Below are 27,722 nucleotides of genomic sequence, written 5' to 3'. Positions count from 1 at the left end.
AACCATCCTTCCCCTGAGGAATGAAAAGCAGCTACTTGCAAAATTCGTAATTTACAGATAATTCAAGCCCATTAAAATAATGGAAACTTTATTTGCATGAAAAACTTGTTTACAATCATTAATAAATGAAGAATGAACCATTTGCATTTTCCTATTTCATGACACTTATGAAAAATGTATTAAATAAATATTTGTGAACAGCTTAAGGTAAGGCAAAATTTTAGATAAAGCCCCTGTCCGTTGTTCACAATTTTTGAACATGGCTCACGCTGCAAACAAGTGAAAAAATTCACAAAAGAACTTGAACAAGATGTTACGTGGGTCATTGAATCACGTCCTCAATCCAAAAACCCAAGAGTAAGTAATTTTGTGCTCAACCATATACAGTAACTTCAAAAGGGTCAATCTATTCAGAGCAAAACTATGTACAGTTAATACCTTTGATAGAAGCACTTTGTTAGTATTGTGCAATACATTTATAAAAAATGGCTTCAAATTCCATTTCTCAACCATTTGTAAAGTGCTGCTATCAATTCCCACTCTGCTTCCTAACCCAGTGCCACGACGGCGTCGCCGGGGCCGCGGAGCGGGGCCAGGCCAGCTCACGAGTCACCAACGTCACAAACCTACTGCAAACACAGACACAAACGTCACCGAGCCCAGCGCCGGAGCCGCGCTCCTCCCGGAGCAGCCGGGCGTCCCTCGGGGCCGCGCCGGGCCCCGCTGCAATATCCTAAACACCGGAACACAATGGAGAGACTGGCGGTGCAGCGTGCTATGAGCTGAGAACAGTCACTGTGGGGAGCATGCTTGCGGTGGGGCGGCGCCCTCAGAGCGGCGGGTTCTGGCCCTCGGCCTCCAGCTCGCTGCTGCCGGGCCCGGGGTGCATGGGCAGGATGTCCAGCTCGTCCACCTGCGGCGTGGGGTGCATCACCACCAGCTGGTCCTGCGGGATGTCCGCCGCCGCCGCCGCCAGGTTGGTGATGGATTTGCTCTTCACGCACTGGAAGTCGACGTGCCGGCTCTTCCCCTCCTCCTTCTCCCACGACATGCGGATGAAGGGCCTCTGCACGTAGTTGTAGATCACCTCCGGCCTCCCGCCCGGCCGCTTCTTCACCTTCTCCTTGTACGTGGGGTAACCTGGCAAAGGCAGGAGCACAGCCCGTCAGCGAGGGTGGGACACTGAGCACAGCCTGACACACAGCACAGCCCATCGGCACTGCCGAGACACAGCACAGCCTGACACACAGCACAGCCCATCGGCACTGCCCTACAGAGCACAGCCCGTCAGCACTGCCGGGACACAGCACAGCCCATCAGCACCAACTGTACACAGCACAGCCCATCAGCACGGCTGTGACACAGCACAGCCCCATCAGCACCGACTGTACACAGCACAGCCCCATCAGCACTGCTGTGACACAGCACAGCCCATCAGCACTGACTGTACACAGCACAGCCCAACAGCACTGACTGTACACAGCACAGCCCCATCAGCACTGACTGTACACAGCATAGCCCATCAGCACTGCTGTGACACAGCACAGCCCATCAGCACTGACTGTACACAGCACAGCCCGATAGCAGTGACTGAACACAGCACAGCCCCATCAGCACTGCTGTGACACAGCACAGCCCCATCAGCACTGCCCTACAGAGCACAGCCCCATTGTCACTGCCAATGCAGAAGGTTTTGCTGTGTTCCAGTCACCTCTCCTCTGTCCCCCAGTACTGTCCATTTTACCCATTACTACAGGGCAACAGCATCACAGTTTGGTGCCAAAGCTGTTCCTTGTCAAACCAAGAAATACCAGCAGAAATAATCCATTATTAGCCAGCATTATAGGCAGGGCTAGTTCTTGTTTAGCTAAAAGGCTCCCACCTTGCTCAGCTGAAATTAGTTATTTAGAGCTCACCAGTTAAAAGCATTTGCTTTTTCCTGCCAAATTACAAACGTAACTATGACAACTTGGTGAGTGAATGATAGAAATCCTGCTAATTATAAAGGCTGGATTCTAAAATATCTGGGTCAACCATCAGAGGAAAAATGTAATGTGAAGAAACCCAGTTCTTACATTTACGATAAGAATCAGATTACTCAGATTTTACAGAGCCGCCTCCTAACTTACATGTTTATTTCAGATCAGTATTTCTTTGCACTTCCCTGATCCTCTGCATAGTTTTGTACTTCCTGAAAGACTATGTTTGCCTGCCACTTAGCACATTTTTCATGTCATACCCTGGAAAGGATACCAGCCCAAGAACACAATATCCGAAGCTGTACAAAAGGAGTGTGACTCAAACAGAGCACAGAGAAGATTTTGTGTGGAAACCAAAGGCCAAAGGGCATGAGATGCAAGTCATGAGGGCAGTAGAAAGCACCTAAATTGTCTGCACGGAGCCCAGCAGCCACACACAGCTTAGACACCCCTCTGGATCCCATAACAAGGTTTTCTAGCTGGATACCATTCCCCCTCTGGCCTCAGCAGGAAAGACAACACCAACCCCTTGCTCTTCCAGCTACAGAGAAAACCATGAAGCAGAGGAGTGCAGCAGACCCTGAAGGAGAGGAGAGCACCAGCAATGCTTCCCTTACCTTCGATGCCCAGTCGGATCTTCTTGAGCCCCCTTTCCTTCAGAACCGATTTGGCCACGTCTCTATTTTCAATGTACTTGAAGAACCTATACAACTTCGTGCTGTAAATAACTAAAAATACATTTTAATGAGAAAAAATATCCCCATATTCAAATATTAACCTTCTAGCCTTAAAACACAAAAGCTTATCTTTTCCACTGTTTTGCTTTACTCCAGTATTTCTATTTCAGAAGAGGAGGAGGAACTCTAGAGAAAAACAGCTGAAGATACTGGGAATGGGTTGGGTGCACATCTTGCAGGGAAGTACAGTCCATTTACAGGTGCTTAAACTCATCCTCCACACAAGTGTAATACTCCAAAAATAGTAACACTTCTTTTTTGCCTCAAAAAACCCTCTAGTTGTTCTCCCACAATAAACATGCCTCCTACCCATTTCTCTCCTCAAGCTCTTCCTGGAGAAGTATTTTCTTCCTCCTCACTGCCTGACAATACCTTAATAATAAAAATTAGCTTTTCTTTTTAATTATCTTTGAACATAACAAGCAACAAATCCTTCTGTGAAACAAAATATTAAGCAGAGCTACCCAAACTAAGAGCTTTATTTCTGTACAACAACTTTAAATCAGCACATTCGCTGCTACCTCTACCCACAGCGTGGCTTGGTGGGAACAATGAGGATAAACTTACTTTGTGAATATTCCTCTCCCATTTGGGGGGGATACTCCTCATCCCAGTCAACAACATCATCATCTGTCAGCACAACGATGTGGCACTCCCTCTCCCCACTCTGGGCACTGGCTACCATTAATGGGAGAATCATTTCTTCCAGGTAAAATTCAAATTGCTTGCGAGCACCATCATTTGACAATTCATGCATGAGAGCACCTAGAAGAAAAATTTAAGCACAGGCACATTTGAAAGCTTGGTAAAGAGATGAAGGCAGCAATAAAGAAAGAGCAGATCTGCTTATCTTGTAGTATTACTGCAGACAGGTGTAAAGACACTTAGTTTATGAGCTTATGTAAGTTCAGACCTTGTTTGAATATTTACCAGCCTGTCCTGCAGATATTAACAGTGTTGGGCAGACAGAGGAGTGACTTTGAGACCTCCTTTGCATTTTACTACTGCTAAACATTTGGTAATTGTGCAAGGCCGCTCTTGGTTTTCCTAAAAGAAACAGCATTTAAGCCAGTTGCTGAGAGCAGAGCACACAACCCAGATTTCATAAGCAGCAGCTTAAAGCCAAAGCTTCTCAAAGCCCTCAGGGCAGGAGCTGCTAAATCCCTGTAAGGACAGAGCTCGGGCATGCGGCAGGGTGGGTGGCCCTGCTGGGGAAGGCTCAGGTGTCCTGCACAGCATTCCCAGCAGGAATGCCACGGGCTGGCCCTGCACTGCACACACAGGGAGAGCACAGCTGCCAGAGGCACAGGCCAAGGCTGGGGAAGGAGCTGAGAGAACGGCACGTGCTGGAACCCTGGAGCTACTGGAGAGAACCCTCTCCCTGTGCTGCTGCCACAGGAGACAGCCTCGTTCTCCTAAGCAAGGAGCTGAAAAATTATCCTCCTGTCCTCTGCAAAAAAAGGCACCGCTGAATGTTACTGTATCTGTACTGCAAATGCAATCATACAGCTAAGTGTTCCACAGGGGAACCACAGCACAGAATCAGAGGCTGAAATATCAGACATTATTTTTCAAACAACATAAAGCCATTGGCTTTAGGGCTTTATTACATAACAGATAAAAAGGGATGATTTTATTCATGTAGTGCCAGCCATCTTCTTCATCTTAATAAGGGACGTGATTTAGAATTAACACACACGCACTTAAGTCAATTTGTGTAATTCAAATTATTTTAACAAACTCTGTACTTACTCAGATCTCTGCATTTTATAGTACTATACTCAAAGGAGATACAGAGATAGTCACATGCTTCTCTCAGTTCAGGAATAGATATCCCATCAGGACAGCGTATCACCCCAGTCTTGTAGTAATCCTGCAGGATGCACCAAGAAAAAACACAATGCACAACATCCACCAACACAAACATTTCATCATGTCATTCATGATGCCTTCTCCACAAAGAAAGCCCCCAAAATGTAAGACAGCAACAAATGTTCAACTTTGTGAATCTTTCTGTCCTTAAATTTAAGAGTTTTCAGAGCTGCATTCAGAGCAGTGAGTTCTGGTTAAAATTGTTATTTAAGTGACTATTAAAACTATTATAACTATTAATAGTGATAATTTTGATCTTTTATCTATACTTCATTGAGCTCTTCCCATTCCAAGGCTGCTGACAAAGCAGTCCAGCAGCTCTCTACCTCCTTGTGTGGATATTAAATAAGGAACCATTTCCATCTCAGACTGAAGTTTGCTTTACTCCTTTTAGCTGTGGAAGTTCACTTCCAGTGGTCTGTTTCACCTGATTTCAGCTTTAGAAGGGTGAAATATACCTGAATTTGGTGAACTAAATGCATAGGAAAAGGTTTACTGATTGCTGGCAGCAGTAATTTTTGGGTTCTTTCATGTGTACTTTCTCTAATGATCATGTCTAGGAAAAGGGGGTTCACAGCAAGCATTTTCCCCTCTACTAAACAATATAAAGAGCAGTATCTGTGCCATCCACTAAAGCTAGATATGCAAGTTGGGTTAAACCAGGAAGTTTTACTTTTTAATAGTGCTTGTCCTAAGAGTATTTGCCCCTAGAAACTCACCAGAATGGCACGAAACACAGTGGAACCAATTCCTTCAGCAACTTCGTATTCTCCCTTTTCATTGGGCCGTGTAAAGTTGTGTTCTCTGCCTGATCCAAACATCCTGCTCAAGAATGAAAGTGATTTGGGTTAGAATTCCTTACTATGGTTTTCTTGTAAAAAAGAAAAATAAAATGCAAGGAATTGTACAGAAACTGCAGGGGAAAAGCAGTGCATTCTGTTCAGCTGGGATTATGTTTTTCACTTCATGATCTGACTTGTCTTTTCTGACCACTCTTCAAGAAAAAATATTTAGAAAAAGGCTGTCTAACAGGATACAGGCTTAAGACAAATAATACATTATTATAGTTATTTTTACCTCCCAAGCTGTCCCTGCTTAGTGTCCCACAGACTGACATCGAGGGAAAGTGGGTTTATAAATAACCTACGTGTTAGAGCAGTATTTCCATATCTTGATTAGCCTACTTTTCAATTAGCAGAAGATAAAATAAGCTTGTTCCTTGAACCAATCCCGAAGGGAGAGTAACTCAGCATCACACTTGCACAAAAAATCCAGTGCATTAGGCAGCACCACTTACTCTGAGGCTGGGCATGGAAAAGGAAACTATTTCAGTGTTTTACAGTTGATACACTTCCAGTCTGTCTGGATATTTACATGTATATTTGCATGTATTGTATTATGTACGAGTGCTTTAAATCAATTACTTAATTCTATTGATTCTTACTTCCATTTATTTCCTTTGACAGTTTAGACAGAGAAGCATTTCTTGCTTTCTCTGTGACTCACCCAAAATAGGGATCCAAGGTACTATTTATCCCACACTGCGGTGATTTAAACAGAGCAAAAATTGTTTAATCACATTTATTACCTGTGCTGTGGCAAAGAGATTTATATATGTGTATTTTAAATATGATTATATCCTTGTGTGCTGAGAAATAGCTGTATTTTAATGAAAAAGCCAAATCTATATTGACACAGACAAACCCTTTTTTTCTTTCTTAATGCAAGATTTTAAGTGGTGCCCTCTGCATTTGGACAAGGCAAAAACAACCAGAATTTGAGCAAGTCAAGAATTGAATCTTTTCCCACCAAGCAAACACGTTAAATTTGTTGCTTATTATAGTTTCTACAGAGAACATTACACACATTGTGGACTTGCATTCAAGTGTTGATCATTCTGAGCACTCAGCCTCTCTGCTGAGTGGCTCATGGCTGTTATAGTGATTATTTGACATTTCAGAAGATAAATGGGCTGACCTTGAACATTTTCAGAGTAGGCTCACTAAGCAAAATAAATTCCTTCACGACTTTCCTCCTTGCTGTTTTGAAGAAGACTGTCTACACTCACTAAGCCACTGTGTTTTATGAAGCACCTAGCTCTAAAAACGAGGAAGAATGAGACAGACTGAACTCAGAAGCAACGCCCAGGAAGAGAGAAAGAAATGGGAACATCATGAAATGGGAATTTATGTATCAGCTGTCATCTCTAGGTAAGAGACATCTCTTGGCTTCCCTGCCAAAACCAGAGAGCTTGCATTTGATTTTTACTTAAAGACATTTGCAAATGGTAATATTAAACATTAGCAAGACCAGCTGCAGCAATACGAGTCCAACAGCTACTTAAACAGTTTAAATATCCATAAAGGATTTATGGCTCTCTGTAACAGTTGAGAACTAAGGGAAAAAACCAAACCCAAGAAAGATACAAACCTGCCCAACATTGTGTTCGGCTGTGCAGTGAAGATGGAAGGATCTACCACAAATCTGGTGTTGTCCACGATGAGCGTGACTCGCTCGGACGTTCGGACGTTGCGCGCTCCCTCCTTGCCGTTCTCGTAGACAAACACCATCTCCCCAGCAGCCTTGCAGCTGCCCTCGGAGCTGGACTGGCTGCTGTTCCTGCTGCTGGTGCCCACGCTCACCACTGAACCATTGGGGGACGTCTTCTGGGGCCGGGGGCTGCTGGGCCGGGACGAACTGTGATCCTTCTCCCGATCTTCAGCGGCGGCGAGGAGGGAAGAGAAAGAACAGGGAATGAAATCAGGGATCTACGTGAGTGCTACACAGTTCGAGTCCTTAACTTCAATTACAGAAGTTAAGTACAAATTGTTTTGGTTAAATCTATTCTGGTTAAAGAAACCTTCAAAAGTAACTGCCCGTTTATGAGATTCTGAAGTTTGTATCACCTAGACATCAAATCCACCTCACCTTCCCCAAAAGTCTTTGCAAAGAAAATTTACTACTCTAGTACTGAAAAAGGAACTCAACATAAGACATAAGCTATTGCATCACAGCTGGTGCTACATCTCAAAGAAACAAGGCATGGTTTGTAACTTTAAAAAAAAATCCCTATTTCCTCTATTTCCAAAAACCTAAACCCTACACAGTAAAGGGGAAGTATTGAGTCAATTATCTACTAAAAATGAGATTGTTCTTGTGATTTGAACTAAATAAGAGGAATGTAGGAATAGACATGTAGGAATACACCCTGCAGACTGAAGGAAAAGTTACAGCCTATCAGAGAAGGGTATGCCCAGCCCAGGGCACATGTAAGAAATCTGTCTGTTGTGCCATCAACAAAAACACTCCTTATTGTATTCCTTTAACCAAACAGTGCTCAAATGTAGAGAATTTTAATCCTGCAATGGCCAGATCTGCACACACCAGAGTGGTACTGTCTCGTTGGTGAAGTGACATTCCGGATGCACGGAGTGAGCTGAGACTCTGCTCTTTCGTGGGAGGAGTCCCGAGATCTGTCACTCGATCTGCGCCTGTCCCTGGACCTCTCGTGGCCACCACTGGCACCATGGAGGCTCATTTTGGTGCAGTCTACTCCTTTAGCAACACGGGATGAGGTGCTGCAAACAGAAATAAGTGACATGGTCAGCATTTCAAAATGTCTCAGACATTACACATCTAAATTTTCAAGGCATTCACACTCCATGGACATGTTTCCAAGATTAGGATTATCCAGCTCCATTTTCTTTGTTGTACTCGTGTTTGTATTTACAAACAATTACTTGGAACATTAAGCAGACAGCAGGAATTACCTGTTTGCTGCTGTGTGATTTACAGAGACAGCACCTGATCAGCTCAGCCTGCCTGAGAAGATGAATTCACACAAATCTCTTCCAGAAGGGGTAGGTCAAATACAAATGAGCATTTTCTTTTGATTCTTATGGTTAAATTAAATGTTCTAATCAAATAATGAAATTAGAAGTTAGGCATAATTTTTTTTTCCAGTGCAACCTATTTTGGCAAAACCTTCTCAGACCACAAGCTGACTTTACACTTCTCCTGTAACTTGCCCTTTGCAAAGGTAGTCAGTCTTAAATGAGGGCAAACACCAACACACACCAGCCTAGAGTTTGTTTCTGCACATTCTGTTTTAAATTTTCACTTATTCCCAAAAAGGACAACAGTAAGGCACCACAACCCAGGCAGCAAACATGAACTACACTATTAAAGCCACGACCTACCAGACTGTCAGTAACAAGTGGGATGTTTGTTCCAAACCAGCAAATTTAATACAATAGTTTAAGATGTTTTAGATGTGATTGTTACATTACTCAATTTAAGATACCAATTACATTTTGCAATTATTAAAACAACCAACAAAATTAATCCATTTTGTGATCCACAGCTTTCAGAAACTATCTAAAAATTGAGAATCAACTTCCAACAGCTATTGTTGAATTTACCAAAAGTCCTTAGATCTTCTATTTATACTCTTTGAAAGAGACAAATTTATGTCTGGACAGCACCAGGCATGTCTGTGTCTTTGCACCCCACCAGAATTCCTAAAGCAGTTCCTTTGCTGTTTACCTTTCAAGTGTGGGCATGACAACACCCCTTATTTATGGGTTTAACTAAAGAAATTGCCAAAGCCTCAGGTGTGGATAACCCAGACAGAAACCTGCACAGCTACCAGGTCTGACAGACAGAGCAGAGTCACGATTTCCCAGAGGAACCTCAATGCTCCACTTGCAGCCTGCAGATCCCACAACTCCTACCAGGAGACCTGAAATCATGACTGCAGGAATGCTGTAGGAGAACACAGAAGGCCTGACTCAAACAAGCACAACAAATATAAAAGCATTCCCTGGACAGGCAGCTTGAGCAGTGTCCTCTTTTTAGGTTGCTTAGAAGTCATGACAAAAAAAAAAAAAAATCAAGGCTTTCCATTAGCACAAGATGTTGCAGTTTCAGGTTTCAGTGATTGGTAAGAAGAGGAGCTTTACTGAGGACAGAAAGGCTGTGACAGGTGAGTGTTCAGCACAAGGCAAGGAGTCAGAAATGTACCTCTCACTGAGGCACAGGAGCTGCTCCCCGCCCAAACGAGGACAGGATCTCCTGTCGACAAAGCACAAGTTTGGTGCAGAGGGAATCTGCTGCAATCCTGTTCCCTGCCAAGCTTAAAATATGCTTCAGTAAGAAATGCATCTTCGGGATGTGGAGTCAGCCAAAGGTCTATTGAATAAGGGAAAAGAACTGCAAGACTTGCTTCTGGCTGAAAACACTCAGATTTACAGTCCAAGAATAATGATCCAAGCACTTCCATTAAAAGGAAATTTCCTAAGGACTTCCACTGCAGTTCTGAAGGTATTCAAATTTATAACATTTTGGCATGGCTAACATGTCTCCTTACTTGTTTTACCTCTCTATTAGAGAAAGATAAATTCTTTATTTTTAAAGAATTTACGAAACGTGAAAAATTTGCAAGAGTGAGATCTGCAAACCTCAAAAAAAAAAAATCAACAATTTAGGAAAACCTTTGCACCTTTCCTTTGAGACAGATATATACATACATAATATAACCACTTTAATGGATACAAAATATGCCCATAAATTATTAGAAACATGGGTTAAAGTCTCAAATTCAAGACCAAAGTATAGCCCCAGTTTAAACACAACAATACTCATTACTACTACAGCTAAACTTCCAAAAAATGGTGATTTTTTTTTTGAAAGAAGCTCTGCATGTCATCTGTGCATTTATATTTCCATGCTATGGTACAATCGAGGGTGCCACAAAAGGGGGTGTTGTATGTGTGGAGTACTCAAACACCTACATAGCAGCCTGGTGACTAAACATCTCTGCAAATCCCAATAAAGCCTCATGTGATCAGGCCTCTGTTTAAGCACAGCTTTGATCCTAGACCTGATAACATTTCCAACCATGCTGTGAGAAAACAGAGTTTTGCAGGTGTCACATTTTATAGTATCAAAATGCATGACTCACTGTTTCTGAGGAACTAAAGAGCTCTATTTGCTTTAAATAAGGGAAACACGCTAGAAAATGAGACTGAACCACCGTAATAGGATGCAGTCTTATCACACATTTTGGCAGAGCAAACACGAATTCCTCTTTAACAGAGAAGGCAATTAAAATGTGATTCTTAATCCAGAAACCATCTAAAGCCACAGTACCCTCCAAGCAGTGATTCAGAGTTGCCAGTGAGGCAGGGCCAGCCCTAGTTAATAATCCCTTCCAGGAGCTGATAAGAACAGGTGCTACAGGAAGCGGCACTGACTCAGCTGGCACCGCGCTTCCTCTGAGCCTGCCCCAAGGAAGGGCCACGGCAGGCACAGCTGTACCTGCCCAAACGGTGCCAGCAAGCCTGGAGGAGAGGGGCAGTGCTCAGGGATTATCCAGCCTGCTCCTGCTGCCAGCCACAGCCATCCTGGCGGAGCCTGGGCCAGCAGTTCAGCTCCGTACACCACGCTGGCAGACACAGAGGCTGCCAGCTGGAGGAGGACACCATCCTTGAACAGTAAATCAACTGCTTCTGAAACAGACAGATTAGTAAATAATTTCAAAGGGCTGTTCAAACTGCAGCTGGCCACAGCACTCATTTTGTTGCTTCTGTGTTGTACTTTCCTCCTTTTATGTACAGATTAATGCTAACTGTGAGACTGACACATCATCTATTAGCCACAAGATGCAAGCCAAAATCGCAAGATTTTTGAGAATTCAAGCAGTTTGGCTTGGGAAAGCACTGGCTGAATCATGAATCTTCATTCATCTTAGTAACAGCCTAAAAGGTCAATCTTAAATCTCATCACTGTTGAGTCACAGTTCACAAAAAACAGTTCTTTGATCTGTTGGATATGTACCCAACAAACTCGAAGTTCCATAATAGCACGAGCACTTGGATCAGTGATGCCCCTTAAATACAACTTTGCTCTACAATCAACAAGAAGACTAACGTGAGTTTAAATCTGAACAAAGAGAAAATACAAAGGTGGAGCTTAGCATGTCAGAAGAGACAGGCATCGGCTTTACCCTGCGAGACCTGACTAGGAAAGTCGTGTCCCTGAGCTGCTTTATTGTTACTCTGAAAAAGGAGCTCATTTGCAGCCAGTACATATGAAAGAAGCCCTGTGACTTTTATTTTCCTGTAAAGAGCCTTTAGAAGAAGTTGCAAGTGTTCAAAGAAAAAGAAAGACATCAGAACTACCAAGAAAATTTGATTTATTTGATAGAAGCACTTGGTCACATCCTCTTTTCCCCCTCTAAAGAAGCCAGTGGGGCCAGGAAGTTGTTTCTGCAGGGAATGCACCAAGCCTTCACTGCACACCAGCAGCGTGAGGGACCAAGCTGGCCCCAGTGACGAAGGCACGACGAATTTGCATCCACTGGGGAGCTCCACAGCCGTCACGTCTACTGCAGCTTCCTGCCAATCTACACCCGTGGACAGGACTGACCAAAGCAGAGCTACCCCATTTGAAGAACAGGCCACCAGGAACTCCTGTGCTCCACAGAAGCACCACCCAGACCAGACACACCACCAGGACTCCTCCAGCAGCAGGGAAACCCTGCAGGCTCCAAGCGCCAGGGAGCCACGGCTGCCACGCTGTATCCACCTGAAATCTCAGCCTCGGCACCCCGAGGAGCCGGCACAGAGCCTCACTTCAGCCTCCAAGAAAGAGACCTGAAGCTGTCATGACCACCTCACCCTGAAGTGTTTGCAAAGTCAGCTTTCAGCTGAGTCCTCGGCTGGTGACCACCGGGCTGTGGAAGCCACAAGGCACAGCACTAACCCACAAGCAGAATGTTCTCCTGCATGCTGAATGACATGTTACATCTAATTTAAAAGTGTAAGAGAGGAAAAAGAACAAAGAAAACACCCTTTTAAATCCTCATCCCTTCATTCACTAAAGCTGGAAAAAGCCCCATATATGTAAGGCCATCTAGTACCAAAAGTTTATAAAGGGAAGAACATCTTGCTTTCCTACAGGGAAAAAAAACACCCCCCCCCCGCCCCCAAATAAACAAGCCCAAACCAAAACAACCAAACAATCTCATGCATATATTCATGTATTTTGGCAATATTCACAAATTCAATACTCATTTTCCCCTGGCTCCAAAGGAATACTGGAACATGTGCAGTACACTCATTCAAGAACTGTAAGTCAGTCATAGAAATTATTTTCCCCCTCAGACAGGGATAAAGGAAGCTCTGTCTTTGTAAGGGAGTGAGACATTTTCTTTAAGAGCGGTTGCCTCATGAAGAAAACCAAATAAGCTCAACGTTTTATTTAAGCAAATCCATTTAATATGATGTGAAGGAGGGGGAAAAAAGTACCATCAAAATGGCAACTTGTCATAGTGGTAATGCTTCCTATTTTTGTAGTTAAGGGAAGAGATGTTTTTCAAAAATGTAAATGCTCTTCAATTTAATGATGCTTTGGAGTCATCTGTGGAAGTAGAGCTTCAGTTTGTCTTTATACATAACAACAGATTGCTTTGAATATATTACTAATTATTAAAAGAAGTCATTAGACCGAATTAATTCTACTGCCAAAATAATTAGCATGTATTCCAACATCAAAACTCCACGTGCATCGTACTGAATACTGTCAATAAATATAATTGTTTTATAAAACTAGCTCTTCTCTACACAGAATTATGGTGCTTAACCAATATACTTATTATTCCCAAATCCACCCTGAAACCTTCAATATAAGAAAAGGACACAGCAGTGGAAAATTAACCAAGATTTTAACCCTTTTCCCCCCCATCTTCTAAAACTTATATTAACTGTCCTTAAAATACAAACTTAGATCCACCCTTAGCTAGGGTGATTCCCATAATCAACACTTGTAGAATCAGGCTACAGAGCTTTATCCAGACACTAAGTTACAGCTGCCATGCTGCGAGGCTTTAGAAGAAATCCCTTCTGCTCATCCTGCCAGGACTTACACAACGCCAGCGCTTATGCCCCTCTTCCTCCCCCTCACGCCTGCTCTTTGTCAGCAGACATTTCAATTGACCTGTGCACACAAAGGACAGCACTTTGCCTTCTCTTCATTCTTCTCCTCAATAATGCCCACACACCATTCCTGGTAACAAATACGCACCTTCCTCTCGCGTCTATCAGCGAGGAAACACAGAAGCACGGGAACAATTTCGGAATCAGGGCACAAAGGAATTCTGCTCCTTCCAAAACGGCAGCTTTGAGAGCCGGCTCAGCATCCTTTGGCATTACTTGTTAAGTTCGGCATATCTGGCGTTTCCATCCTTTCCTCAGGAGCTCGGGGCGCCGTCGGCGAGCCCCGCTGCTGCCTCCATCGCCCGTGCAGAGCGCGGCGGTGGCCCCGGGCCAGCCTGACTCAGCCGTGCGCGCTGCGCTGACGCTGTGACCCCGCAGCCGGGGCCGGCCCCGCCGCCGCCGCCGCCGCCGCCGCAGCTATTCCGGGCTGTTCCGGCCCCGGGCAGCGCCGGGAAAAGGCACCGCAGCTCCCCGGTACGGCTCCGGTGTGTGCCCGCAGCTCCCGGCACGGCTGCGGCGTGTGCGGGCACCAGCCCGGCAGGAAAAGCCACGCGAGCCGCAGGGGACGGGCCGTGTGCTCCCGCAAAGTCCGCCCGCATTAATCTTTAAAGTGAAGTCACCCGAGTTCACAAGCTGGTACAGCAAGAGAGAGCCAGGCAGCACAGCCTCCGTTTTTTAACTACAAGCACCCCTTTCCCAGCAAGTTTAAGCTAGGGAAAATGTACTAATCTTGTAATAATTTAAACATCATTAGTATATAATTATATTAACCAGTACATTTACCGATCAGAAATCATAGTGCATTTTCAATCAAGGCGAGCCCACCAAGCACAAAAAGCAACGAAGCAAATTCATACACAGGTCGGCAAAATTTTCTAAAGATTTTCTGGCGGGAGGATAACTAGGCACTATGAGACAGCTTTATTTATTTATTTATTTGTTTGGGTTTTTTTGAATGCCTGCAGGCTGTTTAAGGAGTCACAATACACTGGAGGAATAGCTTAAAAGTAAGTCCTACAATAAATAACAATCAAGATGTCGTAGGGTGGAAATTAAAACACGGTTCGAGTTGAAGAAATGAGGAGGATCGTTCAGCAAATGACTGCTGTAATAAAGAGGAGAGTCAGTAGGAAGAACAAGAGACTTGTGATTACAAAGGCAGGAGAACATCGGCATTCCAGGCTGAAGAGTCAGCTCTTTACACATGGAAGGAAGATTTCTGCTCATACAATTTCAATTACCCGAACCAGTGAATTTTCTCCTGGTTTTAGGGTTTTGTGATGGCTCACACAAACACCCTCCCCATGCCCCAAGGGAAGAATAACCATCAGCCTTTTCTCCCCTTCAATATAAGCCAAGGAAGACATGGCTATAATAAGCTGCATGAAAAGCATGCTGGAAAAACCTCTCTCAGGCATTTTTTTGGCTCTAATAGATCAGTCCCCCAGCAGCAAGAGAAAGTGCCCTGGTTCCCTAAATGGGGTCTCTTCTCCACAGAAGAATTAGAATGTGTTTTCTTCTTTACTCCTACATCAGGTAGGAACAACATGCCATAGATGGACTGGCTCCCAAATCCCACCAAACCATCCCTCAGGACAGGACACGCACCCATCGAAATCCTACAGAGACACAGTCCAGAAGCCACACTGGACTTGGGGCTCCATGTAAGGAAGCCCTCAGAAAGAATTCTCACTGCTTAATTTGGGGGCTGCCACAGGATCTTCCTTCAGCTCGAAGCAGAAACTCTGTCAACACTTTCCACCCTCAAAATTCTTTAATATTCACATAATTCTGGTCTTCAGTGGGTTCTCTCAACCATGAGTAATGTACTTCTTAGTAATGCAGTTCCATTTCAGGAAAGGATCTCATGAGTGGAGTGTTCACTTGCCAAAGGAATTTCTTAAAGCAGCAAGGACTTAACCTTTAGGAGGGAACACATTCACACCTTATGACTTCTACCAAACTACCCAAACACAAGACCTTCCTAAAAGAACGCTGGTTGCCTTTATTTCTATACCAATTTCTGCTCCGTTTTCACCATGGATGTTAAACAAAAATCAAACTAAAACTCAGAGTAATATTATCCTCCTTAGAACTGGAAATGATCTCCATTTATTAAAAAACAGTTTCAGAAGTTCAAATCCAAAAGAACTGGGGCCAAGCACAAACTCTATGTATCCATTACAGTTCCTATTCTCAGAGATTAAAGGTACAAACAATGAAAAGTTGTCCATAAAAAAATTCTAGTTCTGAGCATTATCACCTCTAAAGTGCTTTGTGTTCTAAATAAATGTGCCAAAGTCCACCACAAATAATATCTGATAACAATTGAGAAAGGCAATTTGGGTGCTGAAGAGATTCAGGAGGATTTAGTGCGTGGTTTTGCCCTGGAAGTTGCTGAGTTTCTTTCTCAGCAGTGTCAATAAGCTGTCACTGCAGACATGAAGGATGTCAAAAAGGAAATAAAAACCCCAGTCCTCACAACTCTGAGATCACTCACTATATGGTGGGTACCTTACAAAAGATTAACAGACTGGTGTTTTTAAAAGTTATCACCGAGTGCAGCCCAATCTTCTGGATTCCAAGACCAGCTCTTCCCAGCCCACCTCAGTTTCTCCTGAGGGTTTTCCATCCTGCTGCCTACAAAGCCCGGATGAGAAGATTTTGATCTGCCAGGGCCAGGCTGAAATTAGGAGCAGGCACGTTTGCAGCAGGTGATGCACAGTATGACCTGAGCCCATGGCAAATCAGGCCTCATTATTTTCATGCCATAGCTCGTACAGGCCTGCCCCATGCTGCAAAATGTTCAACTGCAGAGATCACAGGAAGAGAAATAAAACCTGTCCCACAGTGGAAAAGAGATTATACATTCTGATATCCTTCCACGGATGAGAAAGGGACTCTTCTGGGGATGCTTCATCTACCTTACAAAATGCTGAGACACGTGGCACTTCCATTCACAACCCATGAATGCATCCTCCCAGCCGGCAAAAAAAATATTATAAAATAATATTAATAATAAAATCCCAGCATTTAGCATCTGCACAATAACTTCTCATCTATGGACAAGATTTAGAAAGCAGTTGAAGATTTGCAAAGATCTGAGAGTCATGGCAACAGAATCAAAGCGGAGTCACATTTCGTTCATAAATGCAGTAGTGCAGGCAAGATTCTGCATCTAATAATATCTAAACAGAATGAACAAATAAGAAAATGTCAAAAGGGACTAAAACAGAAGTAGATTTAGAAAATTAAATCCAGGACAAATCCTAAGGAAGAGGCAAATTTAAGCCAAAAGCTTTTCACCACAACTCTAGAAAGCACTCAGTGCAAGAGAATTAAAGTCTTCCAACAACAACAAAAACTCCAACACTATAGAGAAATTACATGTAGGAAACTAACAACTGATGAAAAATTGAATAAAAAGTACAGAACAGCAACATCTAATAATGAAAATATGAATTCAGACATCATTTATTTAAACCTTCACCACTGTTAATTCAACATATGGTTCCTGAACATTTTCTTCCATCTTATCAGGTATTTAAATAAAAAGCATCTGCAAGAATTTTCTGTAATAGCTTAGACAAACAAGACTGTATGATTATTTAGTCATCTTTAACACCATATAAACTCATCCTGCAGATTTATACCAGGGATCATATGCATTATATTTTTAGTTCTTATTTTCCACATCTCTCCCTTCTGAGTTTTCCATTCCATTGCCCATTTCAGAACGAGTAAGAAACGGGAGGAGAGGAAACAACAGTACAGCTTGGCGAGTTTATAAAGCTGGACATTCACCAAACTAGAGAGAACAGGGTATGTTCTCTCAATGCTGACCTGTACGAGGATTCAACCCATTCCCCTTTGGACACCTCTGCCCCATGTCCTCAGCCCCAAACTGACCCGTGACCTTCCTTGCTGCCACACAAGCCCTACACACAGCGCTGCTCACAGCCCTAGATTATGTTTTCTATGAGTCAAGAAAATTATCTAAGCTATTTTAAGAATGTTAAGGCTGGAGGATTAAACACCCCAAAGCACCAAGGAGTGACAAGCTAAGCATCTCCTGTACTACTCCCTTGTTGAGATTATTTATTACAAAGCTCTTATTTCACCAGTATGTTTTTCAAACCAGAAGTATTCTCTTCTTGATGATAACAAGGTGTATTTTGAGTACGACAAACAGACAGTAGTAGTGAAACTTTTTAACATAACAGTTCTAGCTATATCAATACAACTTATGCTTCCAAATGCATTTTTCCCCCTCACACTGTATTTTTCACATAGACTTTCACTTGTCTGGAGGAAAAAGCGTCAATTAAGTTAGAAACTATAGTAATATGTCTATATTCAGCCACAGAAAATCCAATTATTTTGTTCAGGCTTTTGAATAAAGTACACTATTTTCCAATAATTAGATTCTCTGAAGTAATCAAGTATCTCAAAGGAATAAGGTAACAAAATATTTATCCTTATTTATCCCTTATTCTATTACAACCTCAAACTATTATTTACATTTTCATCTTAAAGATTTCCAAAAACACTTTATTTGAGGAAAAAAATTAAAATGATCAGATGTAGCTTGAGTACTATATCCCTAGCATACACTCTAAGTTTCCATTAAAATGCTGTTGGGCATTGGAAACAAATTGTGTTTTGCCAGAAATACGTCCAACAGCTGCAATTATCTTTGAGGCATAGATTTCCTGCCTTTTGATGTGTGACCCTTGAATTCAGATTTCATGAAATGACCAACAGCAGCTTTTCTGAAAAGCACAGGCCATGGACGTCCTTGAGTAAACTCCTATCTGCATCCAATAATCTTTGCAGAAAGCTGCACGGCCTTTTATTGAAACATTTCCCCAAAATAGATAATCCACCCCAGACCACACATGGTCAGACATGTGTCCTGTTCCTCTGGGCTGGATTTACCCAGCAGCAGCTTCCAGCTACCACACTTCATTTCAAACTTGTCTGCTGACTACAGCTCATCACCGTGATTTCTGGGACTGATCAAGAAGCCATCATTTAACCTTTGGGTTTTCCCTGCCTCAGAAAACACTGAGCAGCTTCTGTACCTTCAGGGAAGATGTTGATTAGAAGCAATTCTGATCTGCTGACACCAGATTTGCAGTAACTCCACTGCCCACCCAAGAGCCCTTTTGACCACATGATGCTGATGGAGACTGGAGCTCCCCGCTCTCCCTGCTGTGGCAGTGCCATGTCCTTGACAGGTGACAAACAAGACCGTGTCCTTGACAGGTGACAAACCAGGCCCATGTCTTTGGCAGAAGGCAAACCAGGCCCATGTCCTTGGCAAGAGGCAAACCAGGCCCATGTCCTTGGCAGAAGGCAAACCAGGCCCATGTCCTTGGCAGAAGGCAAACCAGGCCCGTGTCCTTGGCTCCCTGCTGTTAAATTCGGTCCCACGGAGAGCTCCCAGGTATCTGCCTGTGTCAGACCCCTCAGCCCACTGCTGCTAAGGAGACCTTTTCAGTTCCTAACAGCCCCATCGGGGTCTCTCTGTATCAGTTTTAGGTTTTACTGCAGATCCCGGAGCTGAACCACCTGGGCTCAGCAGGGAAGGTCGCCCAGCCCTCACTGCCACACAGCCCCGTCCTACCCCCGCTGGCACTGCCGAGGCTGTGCCACACTGAAATCCTAAACACGGAGCAGCATCAGCCGTCCCTCAGACAGCCCCAGTTGAATAAAAACATCAGCTGGACAAAGCTGCACCCCACAAACCCACCCTGACCAGCAGCAGCAGCCGCCCTCCCCGGGCCTGCCTTCCCCACTCCATTATTCACAGGCCTCTAATTACACGGGTCTCCCCGTCAGCCTCTTAATTACTGCTGCATTCTTTTGTCCTGCCCTCTTGGATTTCTTACAATCATTCCAGAATTAGTGGCAGGAAAATAACCCACAGTATTAATTGCCTACAGAATACTTTGGACAACACTTGAGTCTAGTTTATCTGCATCTATACAACTGAAATGTGAAATGCTGGTATTGAATATACTCCTTAGCTCTTTCCTATCATCCTGCCAGTAGGAAAGCTTGAATAACTAACAATTTTAGCTTGTTAGCAGAGATGTTTCAGTTATATTTAGCACTTCTAAAAGGGCAAAGTACTTGAAAGATACACACTTATTTGGATGCTTAAATATCTTTCCAGCAATATGTTTCTTCTCATACATTTGCAAGGTGCCTAACTGCTTTGCTTAGTTCATTTTTGAACACTGTATGCTGGAAAAACACTAATTAATTTCACCATTTTGTCAAATCAAGAAGCATTTTAAAAAAACCATTCTTACTGTAAGGGATGCAGGCAAAAGCAAGATATGACAAACAGCTTAACAAAGAAAGTGCTACAGAGAATGATACTGGCATGCAAGCAACTGTTAGTTCTCACCATGGACAAGTTGCACTTATTTTAGGGATGTAATTCCTAGCAAGCATCCCCAAAAAATTCATATATTTAATCACTCAACTGGTGTTTTGATATGCATACAAAGCATTTAGCGTTTTTCGGTTTGTTTTTGGCTTCTTTTTCCTTTTTTTAAAAAAGGACTAAAATGCAACCCATGGGAAAACAAATCTAAGCACAGATTAGGGAAGCTGACAAATCAGGTCAGAAAACACCTTTTGAAGATAATTAAGAAGCATCCTTGTAAGAAGAATTACAACGTTTATGACAGGACTTGCCACAACCAGATACAGTAGCCTTTAGGATGGACTTTCAGTGTAGTTTTTGAGATGCAATAGATGGGACACAGCACCTACCTTGAATGTTTACAAAGTTTACGAGGTCTATTATGCAATTTCCGATCCCAATTCTCTGGATCACTGGAGTTACTGTCATAAGGATGAGGCCGTCCTGCCATTCCACTGCCAGCTTCCTCACACTACTGCTCTGAAAAGCACACATGCAGCACTCACAACCTACATTAAGAGAGCAGTGTTTACCTTTAAGTAATGCCACACAGGAAAAAAAAGTCAGACATGCAGAATTTAGTGTTGTTAGGTTTTGATTTTTTAAATGCAGATTACAGAAAAAATAGGATACACTGAAGCAGAAATTGCATGACAATAATATTTCACACATTTTGCTGATACCTGCACTGAAAAGAGTATTTTGTTATAAGAAATATATTTCTATAAATGCTGGCAGGCAACTTCAATTTTGCAACAATTAAATTCACTGTGTCCAAACAGAAAAGTCATTGGTTATAAAACATAAGACAAACATATCATGATTTTCTTTGAAATGGACAAAGTTAATTCAAAGGAGGATCCCAAGCAGAGAACAGAGACCAACAGTTTTACAATTTGAATAGCTGACCAAGAGGAAAACAGAATTAATATTTACATCTGTGTCCTCACTCCAAAATGGAATCAACAGCAATCCTTACACTCGATGTGGTCCAGTTTCACTGACTTTTGCAGAAAAGTCACAACAGCTTAATAAAAATAGGTATAATAACTACCCTTCCTTAAGAGGGGGTCTGATGTTATGTTCACCTCCCTTTAGAATTCTCTCACAGCTCAAACCACTCTGTGACTGTCAGCAGAGACAGCCAATCTCCAAAGACTGGTGTCCAATCATACCTCTCAGTGACACTCGGGGCAACAGAGCTGGATAATTCAGAACGACCTGGTTACAAAAATGATAAAGCAGCCACAAGTGAGCAGCTGGTGACTGTACAACATCTGGAAAAAAATTGAATTACAGATAGATAAACCTTCCAAACAAGGGGAAGTCTGTTATGTTTCTTTACAATTTTAAAGTCTTAAAGCAATTGCAACCTCTTTAAAACAAAGTTACTTCTCAAATAAACTGTCCTGTAAGTCATGGCAAATGCAATAGCTCTCCTGGCAAATTTAGATTCTCCTAGCTAAATTTAGACCCAGAAGTTTTTATTACAGGGGAAGAAGAGAACAAGCTTCTTAAAAATGTTGGTTGCATCCAAGTTTTGCCTTCACGTTCAGTCTTACCCATGCAAACAGGTTTAATACAAAACATTCAGTCTCCACCACAGGGCTGGGTCTTTTTCCTGTTACAGTTTCTATAATTATATGCACTTTGATTGGAAGACTCCTAAGCTCAGGTGTGTCCATATAGAGCCAGGAAAAGGAAAAAGCATTTCATTTAAAATTACAGGAAATACTCAACTTTCCCATTAAAAAAAAAAGCAAGCCCTGATAAGCATTTCATTGTGTATTACCTGGACAGTCAGGTTAGCAAAGCACAGTCAGTGTGTGAGGATATTACACAGAGAAGGTTGTAGGACCTACACACATTTATCAGGAGAAACAAGGAGAAACCTACAACTTGTGTCAGAACAGAAAAAACATTATTAAATTAAGAAGACAAGTGGAAGGAGGGCTGGTTTCTAAATCCAGGAGCTGTCCTTCCCAGCTGAGGTGCAACACTATGCACACAAAGCAATACAAGAATAAAGACATTTTGTATCCTGAGTTGAAACAAACTGTGTTCATCAGATCCAGCCGCTCCAGGCAGGTACACAGGGAGCCTCGCTGCTCATGGCAACCACAGCAGGTGGAACACAGAGCCAGGAGCAGCAATGTCCCAGGGACACCGCAGCTCCCACCCTGCCAGCGCCCAGCTCCCACCTCTGCCCGGCCCTGCTTCCATTCCAGGCTTTGCCAAAGCACCACAGCAGCTCAGGGCTCTGGAGCACCACGCGTTTCTTGACAAGCTCTTGTTTCTTTGCACAAACCCTCTCTTCCCTTTAAAGCCATCTAAGAGATTTCTAGACACTTCATCCTCTCAGGTACACCCCAAAGCAGGTGCCTTAGGACAAAGAGGCACCCAGCACCCAGTTCTGATTCTTTGCATTGATGCCAATATTTGAATTTAGCTTTTGTACTCAAAGCTGTGCAGAAGCAGCTGTTTTTATGAGAAGTGCAGCTGCAAGGCCAATTTAAAGCCACTTCCTTAAATTGTCTCACACCCTCTGCCTTCTCCCCATCTTTCTTATAATGAAATTCAACAGGAAGATGCAGGTCCACACACACTTCAAGGAAAAAGCCTGTTCAGAGCAGGATCAGCTCCTCCATGTGCTTTGCTCTGCAGCTCCACGCTGAAGCCCTTACAAACAATAGATGCCACAGAAGGACAGAAACAAACAAATGGAACTGCTTCCCATGAACAACAAACAGCATTCCCTTCTCCCAGCTCACAGCTCATGGAGAACCCAGCAGTGCCACTGATGAAGTGCCAGGCTGGCACCCAACTCAGAACCAGGGAACAGCTATGAAAAGAAGGGAAACAATCCCAAGTGTCCAAAGCTACGTCTTGTGAAATTTCTTGTTTAGTTCCAAGCATGTCACAGTATGAACAGTCCTCCCTGCATCCTCCACTCCACAGGATCTCAACAATTAACACTACTCTAAAAAACAACTTGCTGTAACACAGCCAGTTTTTTCTCCTTGACCACTGCTGATAGCGCTTTTGTGCAGATTATAAACAAATGTACTTCTCAATTTTAAGTTTTAACAAACCTTTAAGACTATAAATAAGGAACTCTTTTGTTTTGCTCTGCTGAAAATAGTTTCTTTTCTCAATTACAATATGCTACATGAACTCTGTGAAGTAACTAACCAATCATCCCGATTAATTTTTAAACACTTCTGCAAACCCACTTTTTCCTGCAGCAGAAAAGAATCTTTCAGCTGTGGTTTGTTTTTTGGGCTTTTTTTTGGACGGATTCACACTGCAGGCAATAAACAAAGCATGTTTTGAGGAACATTCTGACCTTGTATACAAGAGAAAAACAAAACCAAAAAAATCCCTGCAAGAGTACCTGGCCCCAAATATTATTCAAAGCCTTCCATGAAAACAAGGAACCACATCTGAAATGCTGTGAAGGTGAAAAGGTACTGGACCCTCAGCACTGATGTATTGGCCAAAGTGGCTGACATTCTAATTAGCAATTCTCCAGGTGTAAAGAATGATTTCATACCCTTCTACAGAAAGCAAATACTCCAGAGAATCAAAACAGGGAATAATGGGAAATCAGGAAGCGGACTTTAATTTCCAAAGCTTTCAGCACAGACAGCTAGAACACTTCAGATTTGCTAATATCAACTTGAAGCCAGAATCATCACTAATTTATGAAAGTTGTAGGCTACTGAAATACAAGGGAATTGTAAGCACCCAGTGGGTTTGAGAAGTTAAAAGTCGATGTGGTAGAGCCACCCCAGACATTGCAAAATACAGTAATTAATGTGTTTACAGCACTACTTAAAGAGCTCATGAAAGGATGTATCACCAACCAATTTGTGACAGATGTTGAACAGATTATTTAAAATAATACTTAAAGGATATTCAGTTCTGTGCCATGACAAAATAGAAAGCACAAAGGCTGCCAAGCAGATCAAGCAAGACTCAGAAGACATCAGGTGCTGGACATGCACCTCTGTGAAATGCAGGACTTGCATTTTTTGAGGCATTGCAGGCCAGCAGGGGGGTAGAAAATGCTCTCTGGAAACCTTTCAGGAAAGAAGTAAAGCTAATCCAAACCAACATCAATGCATTTCCAGCCAGCCAGTCACACTGTAATTGCTGAGAATACCTGTAGGCTGCAAAAATCTGGAGTCTTACTAAAAAAGATGATTACAATACCCTGCAATTTTGAGGCAGAGGGCCAAGATGTCTTCTGGCCACCAGTTCATCAGGTAGAACAAAGATCTGATGGCTCCTGCTGTCAGTACTGAGGACAACATTCAAATAATGAACACGTAACACTTCAGGCATCTACTCAGCTCTGGGCTTTGGTCAGGAGCATTTCCAAAAGCAGGACAGGTTTCAGAGGTTCCTCTGCTCTAACCTGCTCCCTCAGCAAAGTGCACTGCAAAGGTGAACCAGGATAATCGGGAAGCTCCAGCATACAAGTCACCAGCAAGGAAAAAACCTGGCATTAGTTGTGACAGAGAAACTCCAAGACTCAGATTAAATATTTAGACTTTCTGTAAGGGGTGACAGTCTGCTGTTCACTGCCTCTAGTCATCAAAGCACAAAAGCAGCAAGAACAAAAAGGATCTTCCAAGTCAGATTTACTGGGAATGCAAGCACGGTGACATTACATCCTAATTAAGAAATACAGTTCAAAGGACACATGCTCATAATGCAAACACCACATACCATGGAAATCCATACCTGTCAAGTGAGTTTCTTGCAAACTAGTGCAGACATCAGTCACAATTCAGCCACATAAAATAGCTTTAAAAGTTATCATCACTGAAATATTATCAAACTGACACTGATTAAAGCACAGCTCAGAGACATCCTTTGCAATACAGGCTCAACATTAACATAGCAGGTCAGGATTAAAGCTCCTCTTAATGAGCAAGTGGGAAAAAAAAAGGAAAAGCAGTCACAGGAAGCTGATGGTATTCCTATCTACAGCAGCATAAACAACAGATATCTAGTGACTAGCCTGCAAGTTTAACTTTGTAATTCCTACAGGGAACACGATGATAAAACAGCTATTTGACATGGGAAGCCTAAAAAGCAAGAAGCAGATGACTCCCAGCTCCCCCTCTGTATTTGGGCTCAGTGTGAACCCTGCCCAGCTCGACCTGTCAAAAGCCCAGGGAATGGAGCACCTTCTCCCTGCAGCAGCAGAATCGTGGCTCTGAGTGCAGGAAAAGGGAGCAGAACCCAACTCCTTCCACTGCCACTGCCCCCACCCCTGGAGACCCTCCAAGACACAGAGAGCAGGCACAGGGCTCCATCACACCAGGGATGGGCAGCAACCACATTTCCGAAGGGACAAGCAAGATCTGTACTCATGGCTGTGCCCAGCAGTGACAACACATCTCAAGCGAGCAAGAAAATTCACACTCACAGTTTTTCACACCTGAAATGAAGTCCAAATTAGCTTTTATACATATTTTAAAGAGATACATACTTTCCTTGATAAGCAACGGCACCAGGGCAAGATCTAAGCAACGCTGCTAAAGGAAAGCTGTGCTGAAAGGAACTGGCACAGAGTGAGGTTCTGATCTTTGTGTGTGAACACAGGACAAAGCAGCCCCAGCCTGGAGCACACAAGCTGCAAAAACACACAGTTCATAACAAAGTGACAGAAAACCCAACAGAGATGACATCTGTTACTAATTTAACACACAATGTCATCCACACATCAGCTGTTCACCATTTTTAAATGCAATTGTGCCTAAAAGGAAAAGTGGGATCCAAGAAGGAATTTAGTGTGGGATGTGAAAGCTGCTTTAGCTTGTTGTCTTTCTTAACCCCCGGGTTCCCTGGCATTAACACACAAACACAAACGTGCTGAAAACACTTCCCAGAGCAGCCTCAAACAGCACCATCTGCACAGAGGGCAACGATGAGCACAGGCAGGATGCAGGATGAGGTTTGGGGACAGAAATGGTACAAATCCAGGGGTAATACTCAAAGGCTTTTGGCAATCTGGGGCTTAATATGAAAAGAAAATAAAATCTCTGTGATGCTTTGCAAGAGACTCGATCCAAGACACAGAGACCTGTCAAACACAGTGCAACAGTCTTCCTTAACTACAGGCCAATGATTAAAAAAACAAAACAAAACAAAAAATCATCCAGTTCCTTTTGACTGTACTTGTGTTCAAGCTATAGGAATTCCAGGTATCCGACACCAGATGATGCAGAGACACGTGTTTTAGCTCAGAAAAAAAGATAACAAGATAACAGGTTATGAACTGTGAGTAGTGTGAGGTTGATAATTTGAATTGTTTCTCTGTGACACTGGGTTTCTCTGGCAAACCTAGGAAGGAAAGAGAGCATCTTCCAGGAATAGGATCAACAAAGCTGAAGCAACAAAAGAGCTAAGTACTCTTTAAATGAATCACTGTATGTGAATCGAGAAGAATACAGGCAAACAGAAGTAAGGAGAACAGTGTCGACAGTCAAAAGGCTACTGAGAAGCCAGATTTTAAGCATGTATTTGAATTTGTAAGAGGCAGCCAACAATAAAGAACAAAAAGACACGAGGCTCAACCACTCCTTTGGACAAAGAAGCCAGACAAGTGACAGGAACAAACCTGGGAGAGGTCTGTGATGGAGCTCGATCCAAATTCTGAAAGAAAAGGGTTCTGAAGTGACACACTGGATGGGATCAGAGATAAAGAGGAAAAAGATACACACACAGTAGCTACAGACAAAAGCGGACATAAATAAAAAACCCTAATGACAGATAACTTCAACAAGTAATTCTACTATGACAGATTTAACATATAAGCAGCTGATCTTTTCTGCAAATAAAATATGGTTACGCAGAAAAAAACCTATAAAGATACTGAACTCATTATGAAATCGTTTGAGTGGGTAAATAAATGACTGTTCAGGAATCACACGACGCCTGTCAGGCAGTCCTGAGCAACACCACTGTCTCTGTACAGGCCTCGCAGCGACTGCAGGTGCTACCGATAACCAACACAAGAGGAAAACCAGGGATTGCAGCCGTACCAGCCCGCCCGTGACACAGAGCCGCCTGGGCACGGCGGCAGGCGCTGGCAGATCTCTCTGCGGGGCTCTGGGGGCGACAGCAGCAGCTCGGGGCCGCCGGCAGCGGGCGGGATCTCCCGGAGCCTCCTGCCCGGGAGACGTTCCCAGCTCACCTGGACGCGCCCGGTGCCACCCGCTCCGTGCGACCCTGCGGGGCTCGGGCTGCGGGATCTCCGGGGATCCCTGCCGATCCTAAAGGCCCTGCAGCAGGGGAGCCGGCGCCGGCCCGCCGAAGGGCGCCAAGGGCGCGCCGGCCACCCCGTCCGCCCGCACTCACCGGCTCCGGCGCGGCCGCCTCCCGCCGCCGCTCCGCCAGGCCCGGCTCCGCCGCCACCTCTCGCGAGAGCCGCCCCCGCGCAGCGGAGGAGGCGGCGGCAGCGCCCGCGCCTCGCGAGACTTGCGGGGCGGGGCGGGGCGCGCGCGGGACGCCGTTGCCAGGGAGCGGCCGTGGGCGCCGTGAGGGAAAAGCCGCAGCCCGGGAATAAAAACCCAGAGGAAGAATAGCGCGGCGAATGAGGTGAATTAACAAAACTGAAACCGCCACGAGTCGCCCAGAAACAAGATCAATCCCCCGCGCAACCCTCCGCCGAGAGCGGGGGCGG

At 43.7% G+C, this 27,722-nt stretch overlaps 1 protein-coding gene across 4 annotated transcripts; it reads right to left on the bottom strand.

The window, feature by feature from the left end:
* Positions 1-71: 71 nt before the first annotated feature.
* BTBD10 (BTB domain containing 10) lies at positions 72-27,487 on the bottom strand. 4 transcript variants are annotated; one of them, XM_063397899.1, is made up of 9 exons: positions 27,398-27,462; positions 20,374-20,532; positions 7,973-8,166; positions 7,019-7,304; positions 5,308-5,410; positions 4,469-4,589; positions 3,284-3,481; positions 2,597-2,707; positions 72-1,140 (listed from the first exon to the last, which is right to left on the bottom strand). In XM_063397899.1, the coding sequence occupies exons 2-9, from the start codon at positions 20,472-20,474 to the stop codon at positions 830-832; spliced, it is 1,425 nt and encodes a 474-aa protein (XP_063253969.1). In that variant the 5' UTR covers positions 20,475-20,532; positions 27,398-27,462; the 3' UTR covers positions 72-829. The 4 variants fall into 4 exon arrangements, with proteins under 4 accessions (XP_063253969.1, XP_063253970.1, XP_063253972.1 ...); XM_063397900.1 differs by lacking the exon at positions 20,374-20,532 and having other exon boundaries at positions 27,398-27,487; XM_063397902.1 differs by lacking the exons at positions 20,374-20,532; positions 27,398-27,462 and adding an exon at positions 27,234-27,391.
* Positions 27,488-27,722: the final 235 nt, after the last annotated feature.

This window comes from Prinia subflava, chromosome 5 (genome assembly GCF_021018805.1).
Source record: "Prinia subflava isolate CZ2003 ecotype Zambia chromosome 5, Cam_Psub_1.2, whole genome shotgun sequence".
Lineage (NCBI taxonomy): Eukaryota > Metazoa > Chordata > Aves > Passeriformes > Cisticolidae > Prinia > Prinia subflava.
The sequence above is the reverse complement of the archived record's forward strand: the minus strand, read 5'-3'. Positions and strand labels throughout refer to the sequence as shown.